The sequence below is a fragment of the Elgaria multicarinata genome, chromosome 3 (genome assembly GCF_023053635.1).
Source record: "Elgaria multicarinata webbii isolate HBS135686 ecotype San Diego chromosome 3, rElgMul1.1.pri, whole genome shotgun sequence".
NCBI classification, from domain to species: domain Eukaryota; kingdom Metazoa; phylum Chordata; class Lepidosauria; order Squamata; family Anguidae; genus Elgaria; species Elgaria multicarinata.
In genome coordinates, this window is record NC_086173.1 from 100719745 (window position 1) to 100744093 (window position 24349).

General features: G+C 40.8%; 2 protein-coding genes across 2 annotated transcripts; both read right to left on the reverse strand.

Moving 5' to 3' along the window:
* Positions 1 to 1849: 1849 nt before the first annotated feature.
* LOC134395424 (taste receptor type 2 member 9-like) lies at positions 1850 to 2764 on the reverse strand. The gene has a single exon (XM_063121586.1). The coding sequence runs from the start codon at positions 2762 to 2764 to the stop codon at positions 1850 to 1852; it is 915 nt and encodes a 304-aa protein (XP_062977656.1).
* Positions 2765 to 18270: 15506 nt separating this feature from the next.
* Positions 18271 to 19167, reverse strand: LOC134395425 (taste receptor type 2 member 1-like). The gene has a single exon (XM_063121587.1). It carries the CDS (start codon positions 19165 to 19167, stop codon positions 18271 to 18273), a length of 897 nt encoding a protein of 298 aa, XP_062977657.1.
* Positions 19168 to 24349: the final 5182 nt, after the last annotated feature.

A 24349-nucleotide genomic window follows, 5' to 3' on the forward strand; every position in this document is an offset into this window, starting at 1 on the left:
GAGAAGAGTACTCTGTGTTTTGATACCACCCTTGCCCTCTTTTGCATATTCACTACTTGTTAAATGAGATTTCTTATTGGAGAAAGCAGCAGACTATCCAGCAGATGGTGCTGGTAAATCACTACCTCAGTTCAAACAACACGTGAGTTAACAATGAAGTGTGAAAACTCCACTCAACGGTTGAGTTTTAGGAGGTACTCCCCACACAACCAGTTCTAACTCCATCGTTGTATGATTGTGGGCTACCATGAAGTTGAGGAAGATCCATCATGACATTTGATTGACAGTTCCTCCGCCCTCTCTCCTCCCCTGGTTGTCCCAATGGTATCCCATCAGCCATTGCTGCAAAAAAACAATCACGGCGGCTCTCCTAGAGTGGCACTCACTCCTCTCGCTGCTCTTGCCAGCGAACTCTGTAGCCAGTGGGGAAAGTCAATTCAACGGAGCCTGCCGCACAACACGCAACACAACGGTTGTGCACGAATATTCCCTCTGCACAGTGTGGTTATTCTGCATGGAGTGTTTCCACACACACACACAAAAAAAAAAACTCATGGAGTTTGCCCACCAGTCAACACATTTCTCCACGCTGATGTAAAAACTCCACTGCGGAGTTCTAAAAACCACCTTTGAGATATGTGTTGTCTGAACTGAGCCACTGTCTCCTATTTCAGTCAAAGGAAAGAAACTTTTCAGACTTGTATACTAGCCTTTATTATGCATTTGATAACTTGCCACTCTTTTAAGCAACTATACACAAATTTGATTCTCTATGGGATTATTTTTGTATGGCTACATGGCACATTTTATTCTAAAATGAAATACTAGAAAAATAATGTAATATAAGATTAATCTAAAGTTAAGCAACTGCAAAAGAGAGAGGATCAGCTCCAGGAAATTCCCAGTATTGTCCCAACTTTAGGTACTGATATCTAATTTGCAAAACAAAAAAGGCTAAATGAGCAATACCAAGGCTGTATCCCCAAGTATACAACATAGTATGTTTATTACATGTGGATGAGAGTTTTGTTGATAATGAAGAATCATATGCAGGAGGATTACATTATGGTGAAATTTAGGCTGTGGCATGATTTGGTCCCATGTCAGACAGATAGAACAAGGTGAAAGCAGAGGAGAGGGCCCATTTTAAGGGGTAACAGAGAACGGATTAGCTAGCCAATAGCAGAAAGCAGAGAGAAGTCAAGGAGAGAGTAAGCTGGGATAGCTTTTGCTAAATAAATGATTTAACAGAGCCCATAGTAATCCATAGAGTTGTAATGCATCCTTTGGTGCCATAAGCTGGCATTGCTAAGTGAAATTCGAGATGGTTACACTAGGCTAAGTGAATAGTTCTGCTGCACTTAGAGAAAACATAGTCAGTCAGTGAATCAATGCCACTTGGAGAACACTCCCTTTCATTTGAATGAGCTATTGAAGACCAAAATTAGATGTGACATTTGACATGTAGTTTCCTCCAGCATTCTTGCTTTTTTTAAAAAAAAAAATGAAATAGCTGGCATTGAATCCTGAGCAGGACAGGGAACATGGCCTGGGGAAAGAGTTTTCAGCCTTTGTCCCGTCCACGTCTCAATCAGAATTACCCCCAGCCCCCTTATGTGTGGTATTAGCAGTGGTAGGAAAGCTATCATATGCAGAGTTTTTCTCCCTTTGTGAATAGTAGACACTGGAGGGACTGATTCCAGTCAGGACCATGGCAGGGGCAAAGGGTGAAAGCTCCCCTCCCTGCGCACCACAGCTCCAATCTGGTTCAAGTCTCCCCCACCCCATGCCAGTTGTTGAAAAAGAAATATCAAGCACACAAATGTAAAATACATGACAAATATCACATCTAGTTTGGGCCTGAGAAGTTAGACTTTGTTCTTGTAAGCATACGAGTAGCTTCCTGGTTTAGTTTAGGGTTAACCAATATCAAGATGGTAGCCTGAGCAGGGGCGTACACAAACCCCATAAATAAATAAAAGAATCTATATTTATCGGCATCTATAAGTATAGTCGCGTTCTCTGTCAGATAAAGTAAAAGGTAAAGGATCAAGAGGGAGAGCACTGTCCCAGCTGCCCTGACATGTGCTTCTGCTTGGAGGCTCCTAAAACTGGATTCTTTACTTGTCATCCGGCAGACGTGTCGGCAGAGCGAGGCAACAACCAGTATGGAGCAAAGTAAAACCACGAGAAGTGGACAGCCAGAACCAACACTTAAAAACAGCAGTTTGTAAGACGTGGATAAGGGTATCAATGTCTTTGCTTGTGTCACATTTCTAATGTTGGCTGTTGTGTTGCTCTTGGATTGTATAGAACCTTGCTGGACTGTAAAAATGGAAACAATCATGGAGATGACTAGAGATCCCACGAGAAGCTGGGGTATTAGCCATGATATCCTCATCTTGCACCAAAGGAAAACGGAATGGTTGCTGTTCACTATTTTGATGCAATTAAAGACACAGAGCAATGCAGTGAGCCAAAATCTGCAGTATACGGCAAAGTTCGCGACGCCGTTGAGTATTTGCACTAAAATGCAGTTCCTGGTGTCGGTTAAGAATTTACAGAGTAAATACATAGCCGTTGAAATTGTGCTGATGCAATTCGATATCCCAATACTAAGAAGCAGTTGATTACTGGAAGTGAGTCTCTTGCTTTTAGCCCATTCAGTAATCTTCATTGTAACTATGAAGCCATTGGAGATGAGCCCACAGAGGGCCAAGTCAGCCACAGCTACCAGAAAGGCAATTATCTGGAGAGAAGACATATCTCCTGATCATCTGCAGATCCTGCTATACAGGTGGGCTTCACTCTCCCAACCAAAGTTGTTGGGCTGAGATGGAAAGTGCAGGTAGAAGATCTATGGTGTACTTGTTAGTACATTGGGAATTATGCTGATGAACTATGCATCATGCTATGCAAATGATTAGGGCTATCATGTAACCTTTTTCCATAACACTTCTGTCTGGAACAATGGTGCTGATACAGGCTTTGTATAACTACCTGACTCATGACTTTCTGTAAATCAGGGATGGTGCTCTGTTTTGGTGGCTATGGGAATAAGAAAGTTTGACACAGAAACCCCAGATGTCACTCTCCAGTGAAGAATGACAGGAGTTGGAGATGAAACTTCTAGAAAGGGATAACTAAAAACTTTCTGCAGGGCTTGCTAGGGCAGTTTACCTTCCCTGTTGATTGCTAGTTGCTCACCTCTCTATCATGTTCTTGGACTATGGCTCCAACAGACGGACAGACATCCATTTACAAACACACCTGTATGCAGAGAGAGGGAGAGATTTCTTCTTTAAAAAGCGATGCACAATTGTACAAAACAGCATCCAAACCCATCATGGGATAACCATGATAGTGGAGTTAGCTCAGAGATCCATTTTAGGGGTGGCAGAGCCTGACGACCATGCGAAGGTGAGCAAAATTTTGCAGCTCCCGGACAGGAGCTGAATGAAGCATGAATAACTCATAGAATTGGCAAGATTATTATTATTTATTATTATTATTTATTTATATAGCACCATCAATGTACATGGTGCTGTACAGAGTAAAACAGTAAATAGCAAGGCCCTGCCGCATAGGCTTACAATCTAATAAAATAATAGTAAAACAATAAGGAGGGGAAGAGAATGCCAACAGGCACAGGGTAGGGTAAGCAGGCACAGGGTAGGGTAAAACTAACAGTATAAAGTCCGCACAACATCAAGTTTTAAAAGCTTTAGGAAAAAGAAAAGTTTTTAGTTGAGCTTTAAAAGCTGCGATTGAACTTGTAGTTCTCAAATGTTCTGGAAGAGCGTTCCAGGTGTAAGGGGCAGCAGAAGAAAGATATTTAAGTAATTATTTATTCTAAATGCTTGAGGAGACTTCTCTGCCAGCGGAGGCTGAGTTCTGTGTCACAGAGGCTTGGAAGAGCTATAAATAACTTAGTTTCGCTTTTGAGCTCAGCCGGACTGCGAACAGTGATTTATGGCTACCGGAGAGCAGAGATAGTAATTAAACGCTTTTATCAGCATTTGGAAGAAATATAACAGACGTCTATGCTACTGAGCTAAAGGGAGAGTCTAATTTGAGAATTATAAAGAATTATAAAGGACTGACTTCCGCTCGGTAACAACAAGTACGTTGGAGATAAATGCCAAAACGGAAAAATAATCTGAATAATAAAAAACACACTTGGGCCAGGGATAAAGTTCATCCTTCTGATAAATTGCATGCACGTTTAAGAAAGGTTACGTCTAGTGAGAGTGGAGAGGAGAGTGATCAGGATTTTGATGAACAGACGGGAGAGCTTGCAGACGAGGAAATGGCCGCTAAAGTTGGAAAGAAGCCAGATCCAGCTATGGAAGAGCTTAAAGAGCTATTTAAAGCTAACAGTGAGGCAACACTCAATGAGATGAAGCAGATGAAAGAAGAGGTTTCTAAAAAAATGCAGGAGCTGGCTGTTGCAGTAGCTCAAACAGAGAAAGATGTGAAAGAAGTAAAAACAGAAATTAAGCAGCTCTCCAATCTAGTAGTTAAGCATGAAAAACAACTATCTGATCACAATCTGATTTTTGATCAAGTTGATAAGAGATTGATCCACCTCCAAGACCAGTCTAGACGGGGGAATTTGAGAATTCGGAATTTCCCCGAGATGCAAGGAGAAAACCTGAGGATGGTGATTATGAAATGGTTTAAAGAGTTGATCCCAGACTTCCAGATAACAGAGATGGAGATAGATAGAATCCACCGAGTAGCAGGGAGCAGTTCCAGAGCAACGCCACGAGATATTTTGGTCAAATTTGCTAATTATTACAAGAAGGAGCAGCTTATGAAGAAATTAAGACCAATAACAACATTGAAATTTCAGGAATCAATAGTCGAAATTTATAATGATTTGTGTCAGCAGACCATCGCTTGGAGGAAGAGTGTTAAGTTAATCACAGCAAAGCTTAAGCGGGATGGTGTGGCTTACTCCTGGGGTTACCCTGTGTTTTTGAAGTTTACGCGAGATGGGAAACATCATAGAGTAACATCGCTGGAACAAGGACTGGAATTGCTGAGAAGCCTGGGGATGGAGGATGAGTCGCTATCCCAGGAGGAAGAAGAAGGAGACGCAATTCCTGGCGCAAGTGGAAAATAAACTTTTTTTTTAAAAAAAAATAACTAACAATAATAAAGTATGAACAGTTAAAATAGAGGCTCACCGGAAGGGTCAGTGGGTTCCACCTTCCCTCCCCCCTTAGGGCTATAGCTATGACTGGGGCGTTAGGCCTACGGAGGATTAGAGGGGGGAATAGAAATGGGGGGGAGAGGGAGGGGAAGGGGGAGGGGAGGGGGTGGGGGGGAGGGGGGTTTTGTGTTATATGTTAGAAATGTTGTTATTGTTCACTGGGGTGTGTGTAAGGGATCTAAAAGGAAGAAGGGGAATGGGATATGGATAAAAAAATACTGGTCTCAACACTCAACGTCAAAGGTTTGGGGGCAGTTGTTAAAAGGAAAAGAATAGAGCAGTTACTAAATAAAGAAGGTTCTGATTTTATCTATCTGCAGGAAACACACCAGGGGAAGGACCACGAAAATGAAATCCGATTGAAATGGGCAGTGCTATACGAAAAGTCTTTAGGGACCTCAAAAAGGAATGGGGTGGCTATAATAATATCAAAGAGAAGTGGATTTGATATAGAGGAGACACAAAAGGATGAGAAAGGTAGATATATAATGATAAAAGGTCGAATGGAAGGAGATTATTACACATTAATAAATGTTTATGCACCTAATGAGAGACAAAAAGGGTTTTATAAACAATTATTCAAGGAAATAGAAGATTTTAAAAAAGGAAGTGTTATTTTAGGTGGAGATTTTAACATGGTGATGGATAATAGGTTGGACAGGTCTAACCCCACCAGATTGGAAATGAGGAATAATATTACAATATTAAATAAAATAATAAAAGAAAAAGATTATATTGATGGATGGCGGTTGGTTAGAGGTGGGGAGCCTGGCTATTCCTACTATTCTCCAGTTCATAAAACTTATTCCAGAATAGATTACATTTTTGTCTCAAAAGATTTGGCAACTAAGGTATGTAAAATGGAATTAGGGGTAATCAAAGTAACAGACCACGCATTAATTAGTTTAGATTTTACAATTAAAAGAGATTATAGAGAAGCGAAAAGGTGGAAGCTGAACACTAGGATTTTAAAATATGACCTGGTTGTGGAGAAAATGCAGAAGGAATTATCAGAAATCTGGGAAATTAATGAAAAGGGAGGAATATCAACAGCAATGGTGTGGGATACAATGAAAGCTGTGACTAGAGGGATATGTATCAGAGAAATGTGTACTTTAAAGAGGCAGCAAGCAGCAAATCAAAAAAAGTTAGAGGAGGAAATTAAAAAGTTGGAGAAAGAATATTTACAAAGTAGGGATAAACAAATTTTAATACAAGTGCAAGCAAAGAAAAAGGAATTAGAAAACTTAAATTTGGAAGAAGTACAGAAAAACCTAATCTATTTGAAAAGAGAGTTTTTTGAAAACAGTAATAGGAATTCTAGAGTGCTTGCGAGACTCACACAAAAAGAAAAATCTAAGAATTCAATTGGAATAATAAAAGATCAGAGGGGGAAATTATGTTGTACTATGAAAGAGAAAATAAAAGTATTTCAGGAATTTTATCAAGAATTGTATAAAAGAAGGGAAGTAAATAAGATGAAAATGGATGAATATATAGATAGAAATATAAAGAGGGGTTTGATAAAGGAGGATAGAGATTTAATGGAAAGGGTTATATCGCAAAGTGAAATAGAGGAAGCTATTGAGAAATTGAAAGGGGGTAAATCTCCCGGTTTAGATGGGCTGGGACCTGAGTATTATAAAACTTTTTTTAAAATGTTGGTACCAAAATTATTGAGACTATATAATGAAATAATGGGAGGTGAGAGGATACCGCCATCTTGGGATCAATCATTAATTATTTTAATCCCAAAAGCAGATAAGGATTTGACAATCCCTGGTTCTTATAGACCTATATCTTTAATAAATCAAGATGCGAAAAAAATTTCATCCATCTTGGCAAGGAGGATGAATACTTTCATAGGGAACTATATTGGAGAGGACCAGTGTGGTTTTATTGCAGGTAGACAAATGCATAATTTAGTTGGAAGAGTTATAAATATGACACAGGAGGTAAAGAAATTAAAAATAAAAGCGGGAATATTAGCGTTGGATATATTTAAGGTGTTTGATTGTGTGAGCTGGCAAGCACTAAAAAGAGTAATAATAAGAATGGGATTTGGAGATAGATTTAAAGGTATAATAGAACAACTATATTCTCAAAGTACAGCTTCAATTGTAATTAACGATGGAATTACAGAAAGGATACAACTGGCCAGAGGAACTAGGCAAGGGTGCCCACTCTCGCCGGTTCTATTTGTATTGGTTATGGAATTGTTGGCAAATGTGATAAGAGAGGACGAGATTATAGAAGGAGTAGGCTTGAAAAAGGAATTAAAATTACATATGTTTGCAGACGATACATTGTTAACTGTTAAGGATCCACTAAAGATAATGAGAAGAATTATACAACATCTGAAAGAGTTTGAAGAAGTTACGGGATTAAGAATAAATTGGGAAAAATCAGAAATGATGACATTTAACTATTTAAAAAAAGAAGTGCAAGACTGGGAAGGAAAGGAAGGGAAAATGAGAGTTAAAGAACAAATTAAATATTTGGGAATTAAAATTGTTAAAGATTTAGAGGATTTAGAAAAGGAGAATTTATATAAGTTGAAAAAAGATATTATAGATAAAATAGAAAAATATAAAAAGTTAAATTTGTCATGGTTTGGCAGAATAGCTTTAGTTAAAATGAAAATTTTATCTAAGCTTAATTTTGTATTTAGAATGTTACCAATTAAAATATCAGAAAAAGAGATAAAAAGTTGGCAGAATATGGTAAATAATTATTGTAATGGAGGCAGGAAAGCGAGAATAAACAAAAAGTGGTGGTACTTAGCACAGAAGAAAGGAGGATTGGGAATCCCCAATATAAAGGCATATTATACAGCCAATAGGTTAAGACACATAGTAGAAGGAATTATAGGAGTAGGGGAACTAGATTGGTTGGAGGATGGAGCAAGAAAAGATAAAGAGTGGCAATTGGAAAATATATATTTTTAGAGAAGATAGTAAAAAAAGCGGAGAAGAAATAGTAAGCCCGCTATTGAAAAAGCATTGGGAAATCTGGCGACTATATAAGAAGGTGTTATTTTCGAAAATATCTCCGTTAACACCAGTGATAATGTTAAGGAATTTTCCAGGGAATTTAAAAGAGAGATTGAACAAAATTTTAATAGAGAAAAAAATAATGAGGTTAAAAGATTGGTTAAGAGAGACGAAAAGAGGAAGGGAAATAGATTAGGTGTTTAAGGGGGAGAATTTAAATTGGTTAAATTGTCGGCAGTTAGAGCAATGGACAAAAAAATGGGTAAGAGATAATGGGGAGTGTAGCAAAATGACAAAATTTGAAGATTTGATTTTTAGGAAAGAAATTGAGATAGGAGAAAATAAAAGGATAAAAGGTTTAACAAGTGAAATTTATAGAATATTGGCTGAAAAGAGAGAGATAGGGGGAATGGGGAAGATGGTATGGGAAACTGATTTGAGAGTGCAAATAGGGCGGCAGAGTTGGGAGGGAATATGGCGACAAAGAGTGTTGAGAAATATGTCTGTGAGAATAAAAGAAAATTATTATAAAATTGTTTGGAGGTGGTATCTGACCCCGGTGAGATTAAATAGGATAAATAAGACGAATTCAGCAAATTGTTGGAGAGGTTGTGGAGGGAAAGGAACGTATTTACATATGTGGTGGGAATGCGAATGTGTGCAAAAATTGTGGAAAATGGTGTATATTGAAATAAAAAAAATTGTGGGAATAGAGTTGAAAGAGACACCTATGGTAGCATTGCTATCACTATATGGTACTTTAAAGTGTAATAAAGAGATCAAAGAATTAATAACTAATTTGTTGACAGCAGCAAGGTTAATTATAGCTAGGAACTGGAAGGTGCAGGGAAATTATAATATAGAAGAGTGGTATAAGGAAATTTGGGACATAGCTATAAACGATAAATTGACATGTAATATAAGATTAAGAAAAGGTATAACAAATGTAAATGAATTTGAGGGAATTTGGAAACAGTTCCTAGAATATGTATTCTCTAAGGGGGGTGGAAAATCACCACCGGAAGAAACTATGAGATTCTGGAAGCAAGAATAGATCCCGGAAGGTGGTGGGGAGCATTTATGTTATGTTATGTGATTATGGAAACTAGATAAGTATAATTTGGAATTATAAGCGATGTATGCTTGTTTATTTTATTTTTCTTATGTGGTAATTGTATTATGTAATCAATTATAAAAATAAAGTAAAAAAAAAGAGATCCATTTGAACACATTCTTGTACTTTGCTAAGTTTTACTGGGAACATTTCTACAGCCTACTTGAACTGTGCATTTCACGTGCTTTACTTAAATCAACTTCAGCTCTGCATAGTGTCCCACATTATTAGGAACTAGGGGTGTGATCCGCTCCGATTAGGAGCGTAGAAGCAGTAGCGGATTGGCCTGCTCCGCCTTACCCAGAGGCGGAGTAGGAGCGGACCGCGGACCCCTAGAAGCAAGGCGAAGAGAAGCGGCCATTTTTCGGAGCTCCTAGTTCAGGCGGAGCGCTCCGGTCGCCATCTTGAAAACATTTCGCCATAGGATTGCATTGCGGCAAATAATCGCGGATAACTACGTTCTTTTTGAAGCTATCGTTCTGGAAATTCTTGTGCTCAGAGAGTCGTGGATGGGGGTCATTTTGAGACCACTCTCACCTCTCTGCGTTGTGCAGGTCGCGTGCTATTTTTTTTGAAAATCGGGCCAACCGCGCGGCTCAAACGGCGTTTTCGGCTTTTCGCCCATAGGATTGCATTGAGGGAAAGAATCGGGGATAACTGGGGGGGGGTTTAAGCTATCATTCTGAAAATTCTTGTGCACAGAGAGTCGTGGATGGGGGTCATTTTGAGACTACTCTCAACTTTCTGCGTCCTGTGGTTCTTGTGCAATATTTTTTTAAAAATCGGGGTTTGGGGTTTTTTGGGTTTTTTTGGAAGCGATGACAGGCACATTCAACTCCCAATCCTGATGAGAATTGATCTCCTCAGAAAGCATCATCCTCCAATCCCAGCGTTGGAGGGGGGACTAAGGCAGACCCACCCTGAGAACTTTCAGTTTTGTGTCTCTTTGTGGGTTGGCGTTCGTCGAGGGAACACTTAGTTAGTTAGTGCTCCTGCTTTGGACTTTGGAGATAGATTAGGATAGATTTAGTTTGGCGCGTGTGTGTGTGTTTGTTTGCTTCTTTCTGACTTATAGCTTAGTTTGCCCTGTGTTTTTCCCTTACTTTGATTTAATATAAACTTTATTTTTAAATTTTGGAGTGTGTGTTTGGTGGGTTGGGTTGGTTGCCCCCCCCCCTGACTGTTCTGCTTTTGTGAAAGCTTTCTTTTGAAAGCATACACACACTTCTTGTCCCATTTCCCTACATTTATTAGTAATATACTTAAACATATTTTATTATATTCTTTTACATAGTCTTAGTAGTATATTAGTATCTCATACATATTATTAGTAGTATTCATATTTTATTCTTCTTATACATATTAGTAGTAGTGTTTGGTTGGTTCTTTTCCCCCCTCCCCTCTCTTAAATCCTGATTGTGTTTCCTTCTATCTTCTATATACCAAAAAATACCAAAAAAAAACTCGGCTATCATGGTGCCGAGTTTGAGGTTTCTAACATGCAAATTGACGTAGTTGTAGAATGGGACAATTTGGGGTGAGTTAAGCCGCGCCAAAAATCAGGGGATGATGGGATTGCCTTGAGTCTGGGCGTCCATGTGGACACATGGATAAGCTTTCATGGTGCTGAGTTTGAGGTTTCTAACATGCAAATTGACGGAGCTATCCCAAGGGGTGTGAATGAGGTGCCTGATTTTCAAAAAATCTCCAAAAATCAGGGGATGATGGGATTTGCTTGAAACTTGGCATCCATGTGGACACGTGGATAAGCTATCATGGTGCCAAGTTTGAGGTTTTTAACGTGCAAATTGACGGAGCTATCGAAAGGGGTGTGAATTAGGGTTATGGGTGGTGCGTTAGAGGTTAGAGCCGCGCCAAAAATCAGGGGATGATGGGATTGCTTTGAGTCTGGGCGTCCATGTGGACACATGGATAAGCTTTCATGGTGCCGAGTTTGAGGTTTCTAACATGCAAATTGACGGAGCTATTCCAAGGGGTGTGAATGGGGTGCCCGATTTTCAAAAATTCCCCAAAAATCAGGGGATGATGGGATTGCTTTGAAACTTGGCGTGCTTGTGTATACCCCCATGAGGTGTCATGGTGCCAAACGTGAGGTTTCTAACTTGAACAGAAAAAAAGTTGTATACTTTTTTAGCTTTCAATGCAACCCTATGGGGGGCAAAAACGGAGCTCCGGATCCGGATCCGGAGCTCCGAGCGGAGTGGAGCGGAAGTGGGCGGAGCGGGAGTGGAGCGGAGCGGCCCGATCCGGAAAATGGCGGATCTGCAAGTGAAGTGGAGCGGGGGGTCCGTGCACACCCCTATTAGGAACATAGGAAGCCGTTTTGTACTGAGTCAGGTCATGGGTCCGTCTAGCCCAGTATTGTCAACACTGATCTCTCCAGGGTTTCAGGCAGGGGTTTTTCTAGCCCTACATGGAGGAGTCAGGTGCTCTACCACTGAGCCACAGCCCCTCCCCTAATGTATAGCGTAGAACAAGATTTGAATATCGAGTACTTCCAGATGGAGGGCTCCTAGTGCTAACAATTAGTAGGCATTGTGCAGCTATCTGTCTTTTTCTCTTGAACATTTCTTCTGCAGTAAGAAAGAAGACTGGAGAAGCAGCAGGAAGACACAAAGGGAATGACTGGAAGAATTTCCCACATGAAATTCTGTGAATGAGGCAGGGCAAATAGCATGAGAAACGCTTCATCTGGAAGTGGACTTTGTCAAGCAGTTTGATTTCTTCTGTTTAGTTAAGCCAAAGGACCTGACTGATTATATCTCTTCTGAATAAAGATTTGACTGTGCTCAACGTTGCAGTTGCTGTACCAAAGATCTTGATTTTTGAATTGTAGCTTTTAGTCAACAGACACTTAAAATCCAATCTCTTACACACAGAGAGACATTAGTCCTACTATGTTCAATGTAGGTTTCTTTTAGATAAGTGTCCATATGTTTGTGGCCTTAATTGATATGTTTATCCATCAAATTATGATAGATTTTTGTTTCTTTAGTATCTAAAAAGACACCAGATTTGTTTATGGAAAGGGAAATGCAAAAAGATGCTTCCCTGATACAGCACTGTGAAAACTATACCCATTCTCCATTTGCATCGCTGTGATTGCAGCTGGAGGTTAAATAGGACAGTACCTTTCATTAGATCCTTGAAAAGCCTCATTCTTGCATTGGTTGGGTGCCTCATTTGGCACTTGGCATGTGGATAGCAAACTTCATACAGGGCAGGGACAAAAGATTAAAATATTTAAGATTTTTGTGCTTTGAGTGCATGGAAAATGTAAGGTACTCAGAAGGACAGTTGAGGTGCCTATTGTAATAATAAAGTGTTAAGTTCTGTTTAAGTACCAACGGCTATTTTATTTATTTATTACTTATTTATTTATTATATTTCTATACCGCCCAATAGCCGGAGCTCTCTGGGCGATTCACAAAAATTAAAAACATTCAAAGTATAAAACAACAGTATAAAACCATAATATAATACACTATAAAAGCTCAACCAGATAAAAACAGCAGCAATGCAGAATTACAAATTTAAAACACCGAGTGTTTGCTGCTACCTCAATAGCCTTTCTGTGTTTTTGTATTCTGTGTTTTGAGGTAAACAATCAAATAGTTCCCAAACAGTCTAACCGGTGCAGCCATAACATGATTTGTTAAAGGAATGCCTTTGGGAACCATCTCCATTAACCTACTGTGCATTCTGAGCACATCTTTTGGAAAATATTTTGCTAACGGGCGGGTGTAGAAGTGATATGGCACTGCTCAGGTTGCTGGTGGTAGAGGAGGGAACTTCCTATTGATTCTAGGTTGCTGTGTCACAAATCAGTCTGCAACAAGTTCAACTTTCAATGAACACAACTGACAATAAGACCTCATGGCATATGTATATCAATGAAAGAGACAGTCCTAAGAAACTATGACTTACATCCTGTTCTGCTTGTAATGTGAGTGGGTAGGCAGGCAGGATACAGAATATGAGCTTCAGAAACTTAATATTATCTTAGGGTTGTGGGTAGCATAAGGGAACAATAGGTGTATATATATCTATATCTTCAGGGGATCTGTTGGTGAACACACTGAAGGAAAAAAAACCCTTCTGGGATATGTATCTGTAATTTATGTCTCTCCAATTCCGTTCAGAAAAGAAAGGGGTTAGTTTAAGAGGGTGATGGCAAAGACTGAACTATCACTGAGAACATAAGGACAACACTGTTGAATCAGTTTTCTGACTCTTGTCAAATAGCAGCCAACCAAAATCTGCTACGGGCCTACAAGCAGAGCACAAAATTGACAGCATGCTGAGACTATTTATTTCCATGAAGGCTCCATGCAGATATTATGGTGAATAACAGGCAGTGATAGACCTGCCCCTTCCTGGCTTCCAGAGGGAGAGCAGATGGCTTTGGCAGTGGAGCAGTCATAGTAAATTCCCTCACAGAGGGTGAGGCTGTGGTGGAGATAAGTCCAGGGTCCTTACAGAAGGGGAGACGGGACTGAAAGGATTCCCTGTGGGAATCCCTGCTCAGGCAATAACACCATTGTCCACAAGAACCTGTAAAAAAATGTTTTCTTGCTGCACCTGTTGTGGTATCCAGAAGAAAGTTGCACCATAAGTGGAGTGGAAGCTGCAGCAGATGCCTTTATGAACTGTGCACAGTGGATCATACACTATCTTTCTACAGAAGGTCTCCGAAAGTCAGCAGCCAGTTGAACAAGCAGATGTCTAAATAGTTGAGAAGCAAACTGGCTGTGCAGATACATATCCTTCGGCCTCAGGATCACTGGATAGATCTTGCCTTCATATTCTGGCACAAGTTCCACCCCCACACCCCCAGCATACAAGCACTTGCAAGAACTTACAACAGAGGACAAAACATGGCTCCTGATCTTCATGCTCTTTGACACCTTGCCAAAGTTGTTGAGTGGAGATGGAAAGCAGAACTTCAGGATTTAAAAACAAAGCAAAAAAACTATTAGGCCCCAAGCATCAAACCATTCAAATTCAACAGGACTCTCCAGTTACTTCTTTCCACATTACTGACAATGACTGGGGTGTGTTTATCCTAGAATACTGCAATGAAACACCAACCAGGCAGCCAAATCAGAAATTAATATCAGCATAAGAAATTATAATGTAGGAAAATAGTGGATTACCAGCACTGTCAAGTAGAGATGAAAAGTGGAGGTGGGGGGCGGCGTTGGAATGTTATTATTGTGGGAGGAAGAGTACATAAAGCCATGGAAATGAACAGAGATCTCTTGTTATGAATTTCCATAAGAATCCTTTCTAGAGCGATGTCACTAACTACACAAATGTTCTACATTGCCATCGTTTTTCAAGTTACAGTTTAATTTTGGGATTTATTTGATGAGAGTAAGGCCAAAGCAGTGCAATTTAAAGGATTCCTTGTTTAGAGGGTGCAAAAGCTGCAGTAGTATTTATTTTTATAGAGTTGAAAAAATGCTGTGAGTTTCCATGCACAACACCTTATCCTAGCGTTAGTCTTCATAGCTTGCATCCATTAAGCACGTTAGTCCTCTAGGTTCCCTTTTGGGCCCGTGGGCACATTTGAAGATTTGAGCACAACCATGAAAATGCTGTCATGGGTGGGCAGGGCTAGTCGCAAATGACCAGTAACCTACCCAGAGGCATTCATGGCAAATTAAGATGGCGGCAGCCAGAGGCTCACATGTCGCTTTGGAGCAATCCCAGCTGCCAGTAAGACATTTTTAAAATAAAAATTGGGTGGAGTAGAGTAACTTAGTGAGGACCAAGGAAGGTGTCTGGGGTCATCACATTGAAGCCCTATTTGACTGATGTAGAAAACTGCACTAACTCCGCTGTCTGTTTTTTCCTGCTATTAGTAGCATATATGTCTTACTGCTGTTGCTGAACATCTGTGCCTCCATCCTGTGCACAGCACCTGGATCTTTAGTTTCCTATGTTCATGTAGATAGTGGGGGTTCGGATCTCATATTTTCATGGTATGTTTATGCATCTGTCACATAATGTATTAATGCTACACATTAATGTTGGAAGAGGGGCAGTTCTGAAGTATGTCACACACACCCTCGTTATGTAACATTCACTGTTCTTTGGATTAGACTGTAAAGGTTACTTCTGGACAGCGCTAGGTATTAGAAGGCATTATGCAGCTATGCCACCTTTCCTTAACACAGGATAAAATCCTCCTTAGAGTAGACCCATTGAAATGAACAGACTAAGTTAAGTTCCATTCATTTCAGTGGAACTACTCCATAGTAAGAAAAAAGATGGAAGAAGTAGTAGGAAAACACAGGAGAATTACAATGGATGTCATCTAGATAACCCTATAAAATTCCATGAATAAGGCTGGGAAATTGCACAATAAAGGCCTCATCTGGAAGCACCCTAAATGTCCTTTTGCTTGAACTCCTCAATTATAAGTAAACTTGCATTTACCTATAGCAGGCTATGCCATGCTTAAAAGAAATTCTTTTTTGGCATTAGCAGTGTTCTTTCTTCTTAGTTCTTTGGAAATTGAAGTACTATAAGAAGAAATTGCGGGATTTTGAAAAATTTAAAGTTAAGTCACAGTTGAGTCAAGAGATCATAGGTGTGCGTAAGGGGTGTGCCTGGTGTGCCCAGGCACACCCTAATATATCAAGCAATAAGCACCAAATTGAGGGGGTCTTTGAGTAGGGATCCAGAGGGGGTTCCGGGCACAGCAGGAACAACATTCCGGCTGCCCTCCGGCTGCTCCGCCATTGTGCAGAAAAACCGCTGCCTCCGAGAAAGCGCCGCTGCTCCCAACAGCAGGAGCAGAATGGAATCACTCTGCTGGGAGCCGCACTTCAAAGAGGCCAGGAGGAGGGCTCTGAAGGCTAATATTGCCTTGTAAGCCCCTCCTCCAGCCAGTGTCAGCACAATGCCCCAACAACGCTGGGGCTTGAAGAGCGTCTCCTCATCCTCCCCCCCTCCCAACTGCAACAGCCTTCCCATGGTCAGGCAAGCCAAACACAGAGCAGGGCATCAGTGTCTACAGTGTTTAATAAATAAATGAATACAAATAATATCCCTTATGACTGGGTATTCAAATAAGTGTTCACCTTTAAAAAGTATTCCTTGGGTGCACACCCCAATGAAATATGCTGCACACGCCTATGAAAGAGATACACAATTTTAATTGTTTTTAAAGATATATACAACTGTAAATGAGACACACCCAATTTAGCCTATTCTCTGTCTGATTTAGAAATGTTGGATAGATCTAAAGATTTGCTACCAGGCTCCCTGTCCCTCCTGATTTTTTTTTTAAGCGCTTGTAATTATCATTATTATTTAAACTGGGAGGCTGGCATGCTGCAAAGTGAAGCACCGGTCTATAGCCCCACCTTTATTTCCCAGAATGCCTCTGGGGCCCCAAGTGGCATTCTTGGCCAAATTATTTGTCTCTCTGAGCCTTGTCAGTTTGCACAGAAAACTGTGTTTTTGTGTTTTAGAGCTCAGACCCTCACCTCTGCCTTGTACTTGGTTCAGATCCCCCCTTCTCCGAGGTCAGATACAGCACATCTTGGGAGAGGGGGATTGGAGATATGCCCCCACCCCACAGCAACCGCTTTACAATAGAACTATTGAAATGAGTCACACCAGCACCCAGCCACTTGCAAGAACCTACAACAAAACATGGCTCCTGGTCTTCAAGCTCTTTGACCACAGCTCCCTCACTTTTAAAGATAAAGTGAACAAAATTGGCACAGTGATGGCTTGTAAGGAGGGCTTTCAGCATGCCAAATTTGAATCAGATTGGTTGATCCATTTCTTTTTTATGATTTTTTAAATTCCTCCCCCATTAAAACCTTTTCCTAGTAGTCCACAAGTGCGAAGGATCGATCTTCCATTCCTTTGATCATGCGAAGCTGTGCATCTTCAAGTTCATAAACTACAGAGCTGCTGGTTCCTTTACTCAAGAGTAAATCCCATTGATTGTATTGTTTGGCTCCTTGCTAGAGTTCAGGTATTTTGACATGAGGCTAATAGGCTGCACTATGCCCTTAGGCGGTACTCAGCTCTCGGTCTGCCGTACTGCTCTGAGCCGAATCCCACTGAAGAAAATCTGGCTGCCGTGCTGCTCAGCTCCCCCATAAATGATTTAACAGAGTCCATAGTAATCCATAGAGTTGTAATGACGATTCAAGTATTCCGTCTGTATCTAGTTTTTGGATTTGTCAATTGCAGTCTCTGTGTTTAGAAGCAATTTGTAGAAATCATAACATCCTGGCCTAAAAGTCCTTAGTTGTGAGCTTTCATCAACCACATTTTTTCTCCAGTACTCTTTGTTATCTGTGCATCAATTCAGAGATTGCATCCTTTGGTGTCATAAGATGGCATTTCTAAGTGAAATTCGAGATGGTTACACTGGGCTGTGAATAGTTCTGCTGCACTTAAAGAAAACATAGTCAGTGAATCAATGCCACTTGGAGAACGCTCCCTTTCATGTGAACAAGCTATTGAAGACCAAATTAGATGTGACGTCTGACATGTCGTTTTCCCCGTCATTCTTGTATTTTATAAAAAAAATGAAATAGCTGGCATAGAATCCTGAGCTGGACATGGAACATGGCCTGGGGGAAGAGTTTTCACCCTTTGTTCCTTCCACGTCTCAATCAGAATCACCCCCAGCCCCCTTATGTGTGGTATTAGCAGTGGTAGGAAAGCTATCATGTGCAGAGTTTTCTTCCCTTTGTGAATAGTAGACACTGGAGGGACTGATTCCAATGAGGACCATGGCAGGGGCAAAGGGTGAAAGCTCCACTCCCTGCGCACCATAGCTCCAATCTGGTTCAAGTCCCCCCACCCCATGCCAGTTATCGAAAAAGAAATATCAAGCACACAACAGTAAAATATATGACAAATACCTCATCTAGTTTGGGCCTGAGAACTCAAGACTTTGTTCTTGTAAGCATACGGGTAGCTTCCTGGTTTAGTTTAGGGTTAACCAATATCAAGATGGTAGCCTGAGCAGGGGCGTACACCAACAACACAAATACATAAATGAATCGATTTTTATCGGTATATATAAGCACAGCCACGTTCTCTGTTAGATAAAGTAAAAGGTAAAGGATCAAGAGGGAGAGCACTGTCCCAGCTGCCCTGACATGAGCTTCTGTTTGGAAGTTCCTAAAACTGGATTCTTTACTTGTCATCCGGCAGACGTGTCGGCACAGCGAGGCAACAACCAGTATGGAGCAAAGTAAAACCACGAGAAGGGGACAGCCAGAATAAATACTTAAAACCAGCTGTTGGGATGAAGTGTAAAAGGATATCAATGTCTTTGCTTGTGTCACATTTCTAATGTTGGCTGTTGTGTTGCTCTTGGATTGTATAGAAGTTTGCCGGATGGAAAAAATGGAAACAATCATGGAGATGACTAGAGATCCCATGAGAAGCTGGGGTATTAGCCATGATATCCTCATCTTGCACCAAAGGAAAAGTGAATTGTTGCTGTTCACTATCTTGATGCAATAAAAGACACAGAGCAATGCAGTGAGCCAAAATCTGGAGTATACGGCAAAGGACGCGATGCCATTGAGTATTCGCAGTATTATGCTGTTCACGGTATCGGTTGAGAATTCACAGAGGAAATACACAGTCAGTAAAATTGTGCTGATGCAATTCGATATCCCAATACTAAGAAGCAGTTGATTACTGGAAGTGAGTCTGTTGCTTTTAGCCCATTCAGTAATCTTCACTGTAACTATAAAACCATTGGAGATGAGCCCACAGAGGGCCAAGTCAGCCACAGCTACCAGAAAGGCAATTATCTGGAGAGAAGACATATCTCCAGATCATCTGCAGATCCTGCTATACAGGTGGACTTCACTCTTCCAACCAAAGTTGTTGGGCTGAGATGGAAAGTGCAGGTAGAAGATCTGAGATGTACTTTTTAGTACATTGGGAATTATGCTAATGAACTATGCATCATACTATGCAAATGAGTAGGGCTCTCATGTAACCTATTTCCATAACACTTCTGTCTGGAACAATGGTGTTGATACAGACTTTGAATAAGTACCTGACTCATGACTTTCTGTAAATCAGGGATGGTGCTCTGTTTTGGTGGCTATGGGAAGAAGAAAGTTTGACACAGAAACCCCAGATGCCACTCTACAGTGAAGAATGGCAGGAGTTGGAGATGAAACCTCTAGAAAGGGATAACTAAAAAGCTTTCTGCAGTGCTTGCTGGGGCAGTTTACCTTCCCTGTTGATTGCTAGTTGCTCACCTCTCTATCATGGTCTTGGACTATGGCTGCAACAGATAGACACACATCCATTTACACACACACACCTCTGTATGCAGAGAGAGAGAGAGAGAGATTTCTTCTATAAAAAGTGATGCAGAATTGTACTAAACAGCATCCAAACCCAGCATGGGACAACCGTGATAGTGGAGTTAGCTCAGAGATCCATTTGAACACATTCTTCTACTTTGCTAAGTTTTACTGGGGGTGGGGATCTACACTACTGCTTTTAAAGCGCTTTAAAGCACTTTGAAAACGTTTTGAAAACTGTATATGCAGTGTGTCCTGGGCCCCTACAGTTGTCAAACCTGTTATAAAGCTCTTTAAAGCAGTAGTGTAGATCCTGCCTGGGAACATTTCTACAGCCTACTTTCACCTGCTTTACTTAAATCAACTTCAGCTCTGCATAGTGTCTCACAGTATTAGGAACATAGGAAGCTGTTTTGTACTGAGTCAGGTCATGGGTCCATCTAGCCCAGTATTGTCAACACTGATCTCTCCAGGGTTTCAGGCAGGGGTTTTTCTAGCCCTACGTGGAGGAGTCAGGTGCTCTACCACAGAGCCACAGCCCCTCCCCTAATGTAGCATAGAACAAGATTTTAATACTTAGTACTTCCAGATGGAGGGCTTATTTAAGGATATTTTATTGATGAACATGTGTCAAAAGCAATTGGCACAGTCACCATAATGCCTTATACAAAACAGTCTAGTCATGAACTGTACCGACCATGTTTTGTGCTGCTTCAACTCTTCTCTTATTTCTCTGCCACCGTTGGTGCAGAAACTGCCTCACTCTATGGAATTACTATTATTATTATTATTATTATTTATTTATTTATTTATTTATTTATATAGCACCATCAATGTACATGGTGCTGTACAGAGTAAAACAGTAAATAGCAAGACTCTGCCGCATAGGCTTACAATCTAATAAAATCATAGTAAAACAATAAGGAGGGGAAGAGAATGCAAACAGGCACAGGGTAGGGTAAACAGGCACACGGTAGGGTAAAACTAACAGTATAACAGTATAACTAACAGTATAACTAACAGTATAACTAACAGTATAAAGTCTGCGCAACATCAAGTTTTAAAAGCTACTGCCTCAATATGAGGAATAAAGGAGAGCGAGGAATCAAATATAAAGCCAAGGCTACGAGCTTCCTTGACCGGAGTAAGCGTAACATCATTGACAGAAAGAGAGAATGAGAGATGAGGAGAAGGTTTAGGAGGAAAAATGAGCAATTCAGTCTTTGCCATATTGAGTTTCAAACGACGATGAAGCAGCCAAGCTGAGATATCTGAAAGACATGCCGAGATACGATCGTGAACATCAGGAGAAAGTTCCGGAGATGACAGATATTGTTGTGTATCATCGGCGTACAGATGATATTGGAGGCCATGAGATTGAATAAGCTTGCCCAAGGGCAACATGTATAAGGAAAACAACAACGGGCCAAGTACCAAGCCTTGCGGGACCCCTACTGAAAGGGGAAAGGAGGAAGACGAGCTGCCATTAGCCAACACGCTGAAAGAGCGACCTGCTAGATAGGAGGCAAACCAGTTATAGACAGAGCCACAAAATCCAAGGTCATGAAGGGAATCTAAGAGAAGATCATGATCAACCGTGTCAAAGGCTGCAGTTAGATCAAGGAGAATAAGAACGGAATAATGGCCTTTAGACTTGGCAGTAAGGAGATCATTGGTGATCTTAGTAAGGGCTGTTTCGGTGGAATGCAGAGGACGGAATCCAGATTGAAGTGGATCCAAAGCAGAGTTACTAGAAAGAAAGTCAAGACAGCGAGAGTAGACCGCCCGCTCCAGGACCTTTGAAACAAACGGCAACAAAGAGACAGGTCGGTAGTTAGACAGAGATAGCCTATCAAGAGTAGGTTTCTTGAGAATGGGAGAGACTGTAGCATGTTTAAAAGCAGAAGGAAATGAACCAGAGGACAGAGAAAGATTAATAATATGAAGCAAGGAAGGGAGGATAGCAGGAATAAGATTAATAAAGACACGAGAAGGAATCGGATCACGAGAACAAGTGGAAGGCTTCGAAGAGCGCAGTATTGTAGACAGTTCATCCGCTGAGACCGAAGGAAACGCAGAGAAATTTGCAGGAGGAACTGACAGATGAGGAACAGGAACTGGAAGAGGAGCAGAGCTGGCCAGATCAGAGCGGATAGTTTGGATTTTAGCATTGAAAAAAGAGGCAAAGTTATTAGCAGACAGAGAGGCGGGGAGAGATGGGGGATTAGGCTTCAGAAGTTGTTCCTTGCCTCGATCCAAAGGGAGAGGTGGGTAAGAAATAATAATAACAAATAATAATAATGATAATAATAATAATAATAATAATAATTCATTGTGCTGATGTGCAATTCTGTATCTTCAGAAAACCGAGTGGGTTTAGGTCCATATTCAAGTGGATGAGCTGGAGGAAGGACAAGATCTTGGTTCTGGGAGAAGCCGAGCAGCTTGTAGGGGATTTACTGATAACCTTTTCTTTTAAGAAGTACTTGAACGTAGGCTGCTTTGGAAGCATAGGTTCCTGCAGTGCTTTGCATCAATACCTTGCAAAATGGTTCCCCACAATAATAGATGAAACCTCTAGAAATAAGTACCAGACTGATTGACTTCACTCGGACTCACAAACTTTATATTTTTAAAATATTTATTAAAAACAATTTAAGGAAGTTAAACAGTCACACAAACCTTCATTCAGCAAAACAAATTAAAAGAATTTACTCACTAGTCTGGCAGATTTCTGGAGAACAAGAACTTTGCTAAGACAAACACAGACAATCACACCTCCAATGACAACACCGGTGTTATTCTCTTCCCCCTTCTCAGGAAAGACCATGGTCTTAGGTCTAGCAACTAGGCTCAAGCCAGTGCTGAAAACTCAGCTTAGGTCTTGATGGTTTGAGAGAAGAAAGAGGAGAATCTGTCATCACTCATACTGACTCTGCAAGGAACTCTTCTCCGCTAAGGGACCAAATCTCTACCAGGCAAAACCAAAGAGTCACTGAGGCCTAAATGCTATGCTCAGAGCAACATCCCGGTTGTCATGCCTGAGGGAAAGGAAAGACATCTTTTCCCCTCTGTATTTAGACTTAAATACCGATCTCAAAGACAAAGACCTCCCTCCTACTACATGTTAATTTATTCTAAAATACCGAAGTCTATTTAGGCAGTTTAGATAATCCCAGAATGTTCCATCTCTTCCCAGAATGTTCCATCTCTTCTGACCTATTTGTTTTCCTCAGAACTGGACATTACTTCTGCTTTTCATGTGGTCAATTGTCTGGTTTATTTCTCTGTTCTTATGGGCTAAACCACAACTCTACCTTTTAATAACCCCAAACCTTTCACCTAGTCCTGGAATACATACAGTTGGTACAACTCACATGTTCTTATGACTAATATCTTTGAGCAATATCAAATCATATTTCATCGAACCTTAATTAAACCAAAGCATCTAACCTTTGATACAGTGTTTGTACTCCTGCAGTTTTTGACCCCTTAATATTAAAGCTTTACCCCATCACTTGCACATCCATTTAAACCCATTCTGTGTCCCCAAAACTCTATGCTATGCTGACAAACTCTTACACATATTCAGTAAAATTTCAATTGAAGAAAATAATCCTTCAGGCTGTCTGCCTGAGCTTAGGGTTCAGCACCAGCAGCACCAGGATAGCAGCCTGAACCAGTGCGTTTAACAAAGCGACAGCTATCCAACCATGGGCATTTTGGAAGTAATGTCAAACATCAGCAAGGTGCATGTTGTAGCAAAGGCAAGAGAAAGGGAGAAAAAGCCTACTACTGACCCATCCACTTTGAGATGAGATTTCATTTAAGTACTGCTAAGATGGGCATCTGCTAAGATTCATCTGGCCAGCATGTCTACAGAGTGAGGCAACAATCAGGACAGAGAAAAGCAAAACTACTGTAAGGGGACAGCCCAATCCAAGAAGTAAGGGAACAAGGTAGGGAACGTCACCTTTTGTGCCGATGCTGAACCAGCATCGGCACAAAATAGCAAATGAGTCCCAGACACACAAAACCTGCTTCTCAAAAGCACTAAGAAGTACAAAGGTAATCAGCATCTTAAAGATGATGCAAAAGACATTAGATGCACTCAGGTTCAGCAGGAGTTGCTCTCTTGAGGACAGGTATCTTGGATCTATTCAGTGATTATCACCTTTACAATAGAACTATTGAAATAAGTCACACCAGCACCCAGCCACTTGCAAGAACCTACAACAGAGAACAAAACATGGCTCCTGGTCTTCAAGCTCTTTGACCAGAGCTCCCTCATTTTTAAAGATAAAGTGAACAAAATTGGCACAGCTCTTAAGGAGGGCTTTCAGCATGCCAAATTTGAATCAGATTGGTTGATCTGTTTATTGTTTTATTAATTTTTTAATTTCCTGCCCAAACGCTTTTCCTGGTAGTCCAAAAGTGCGAAGGATCGATCTTCCATTCCTTTGATCATGCGAAGCTGTGCATCTTCAAGTTCATAAACTACAGAGCTGCTGGTTCCCTTACTCAAGTGTAAATCCCATTGATTGTATTGTTTGGCTCCTTGCTAGAGTTCAGGAGTTTTGACATATGGCTAATAGGCTGCACTATGCCCTTTGGCGATACTCAGCTCTCAGTCTGCCATACTGCTCTGAGCGGATTCCCACAGAAGAAGATCTGGCTGCCATGCTGCTCA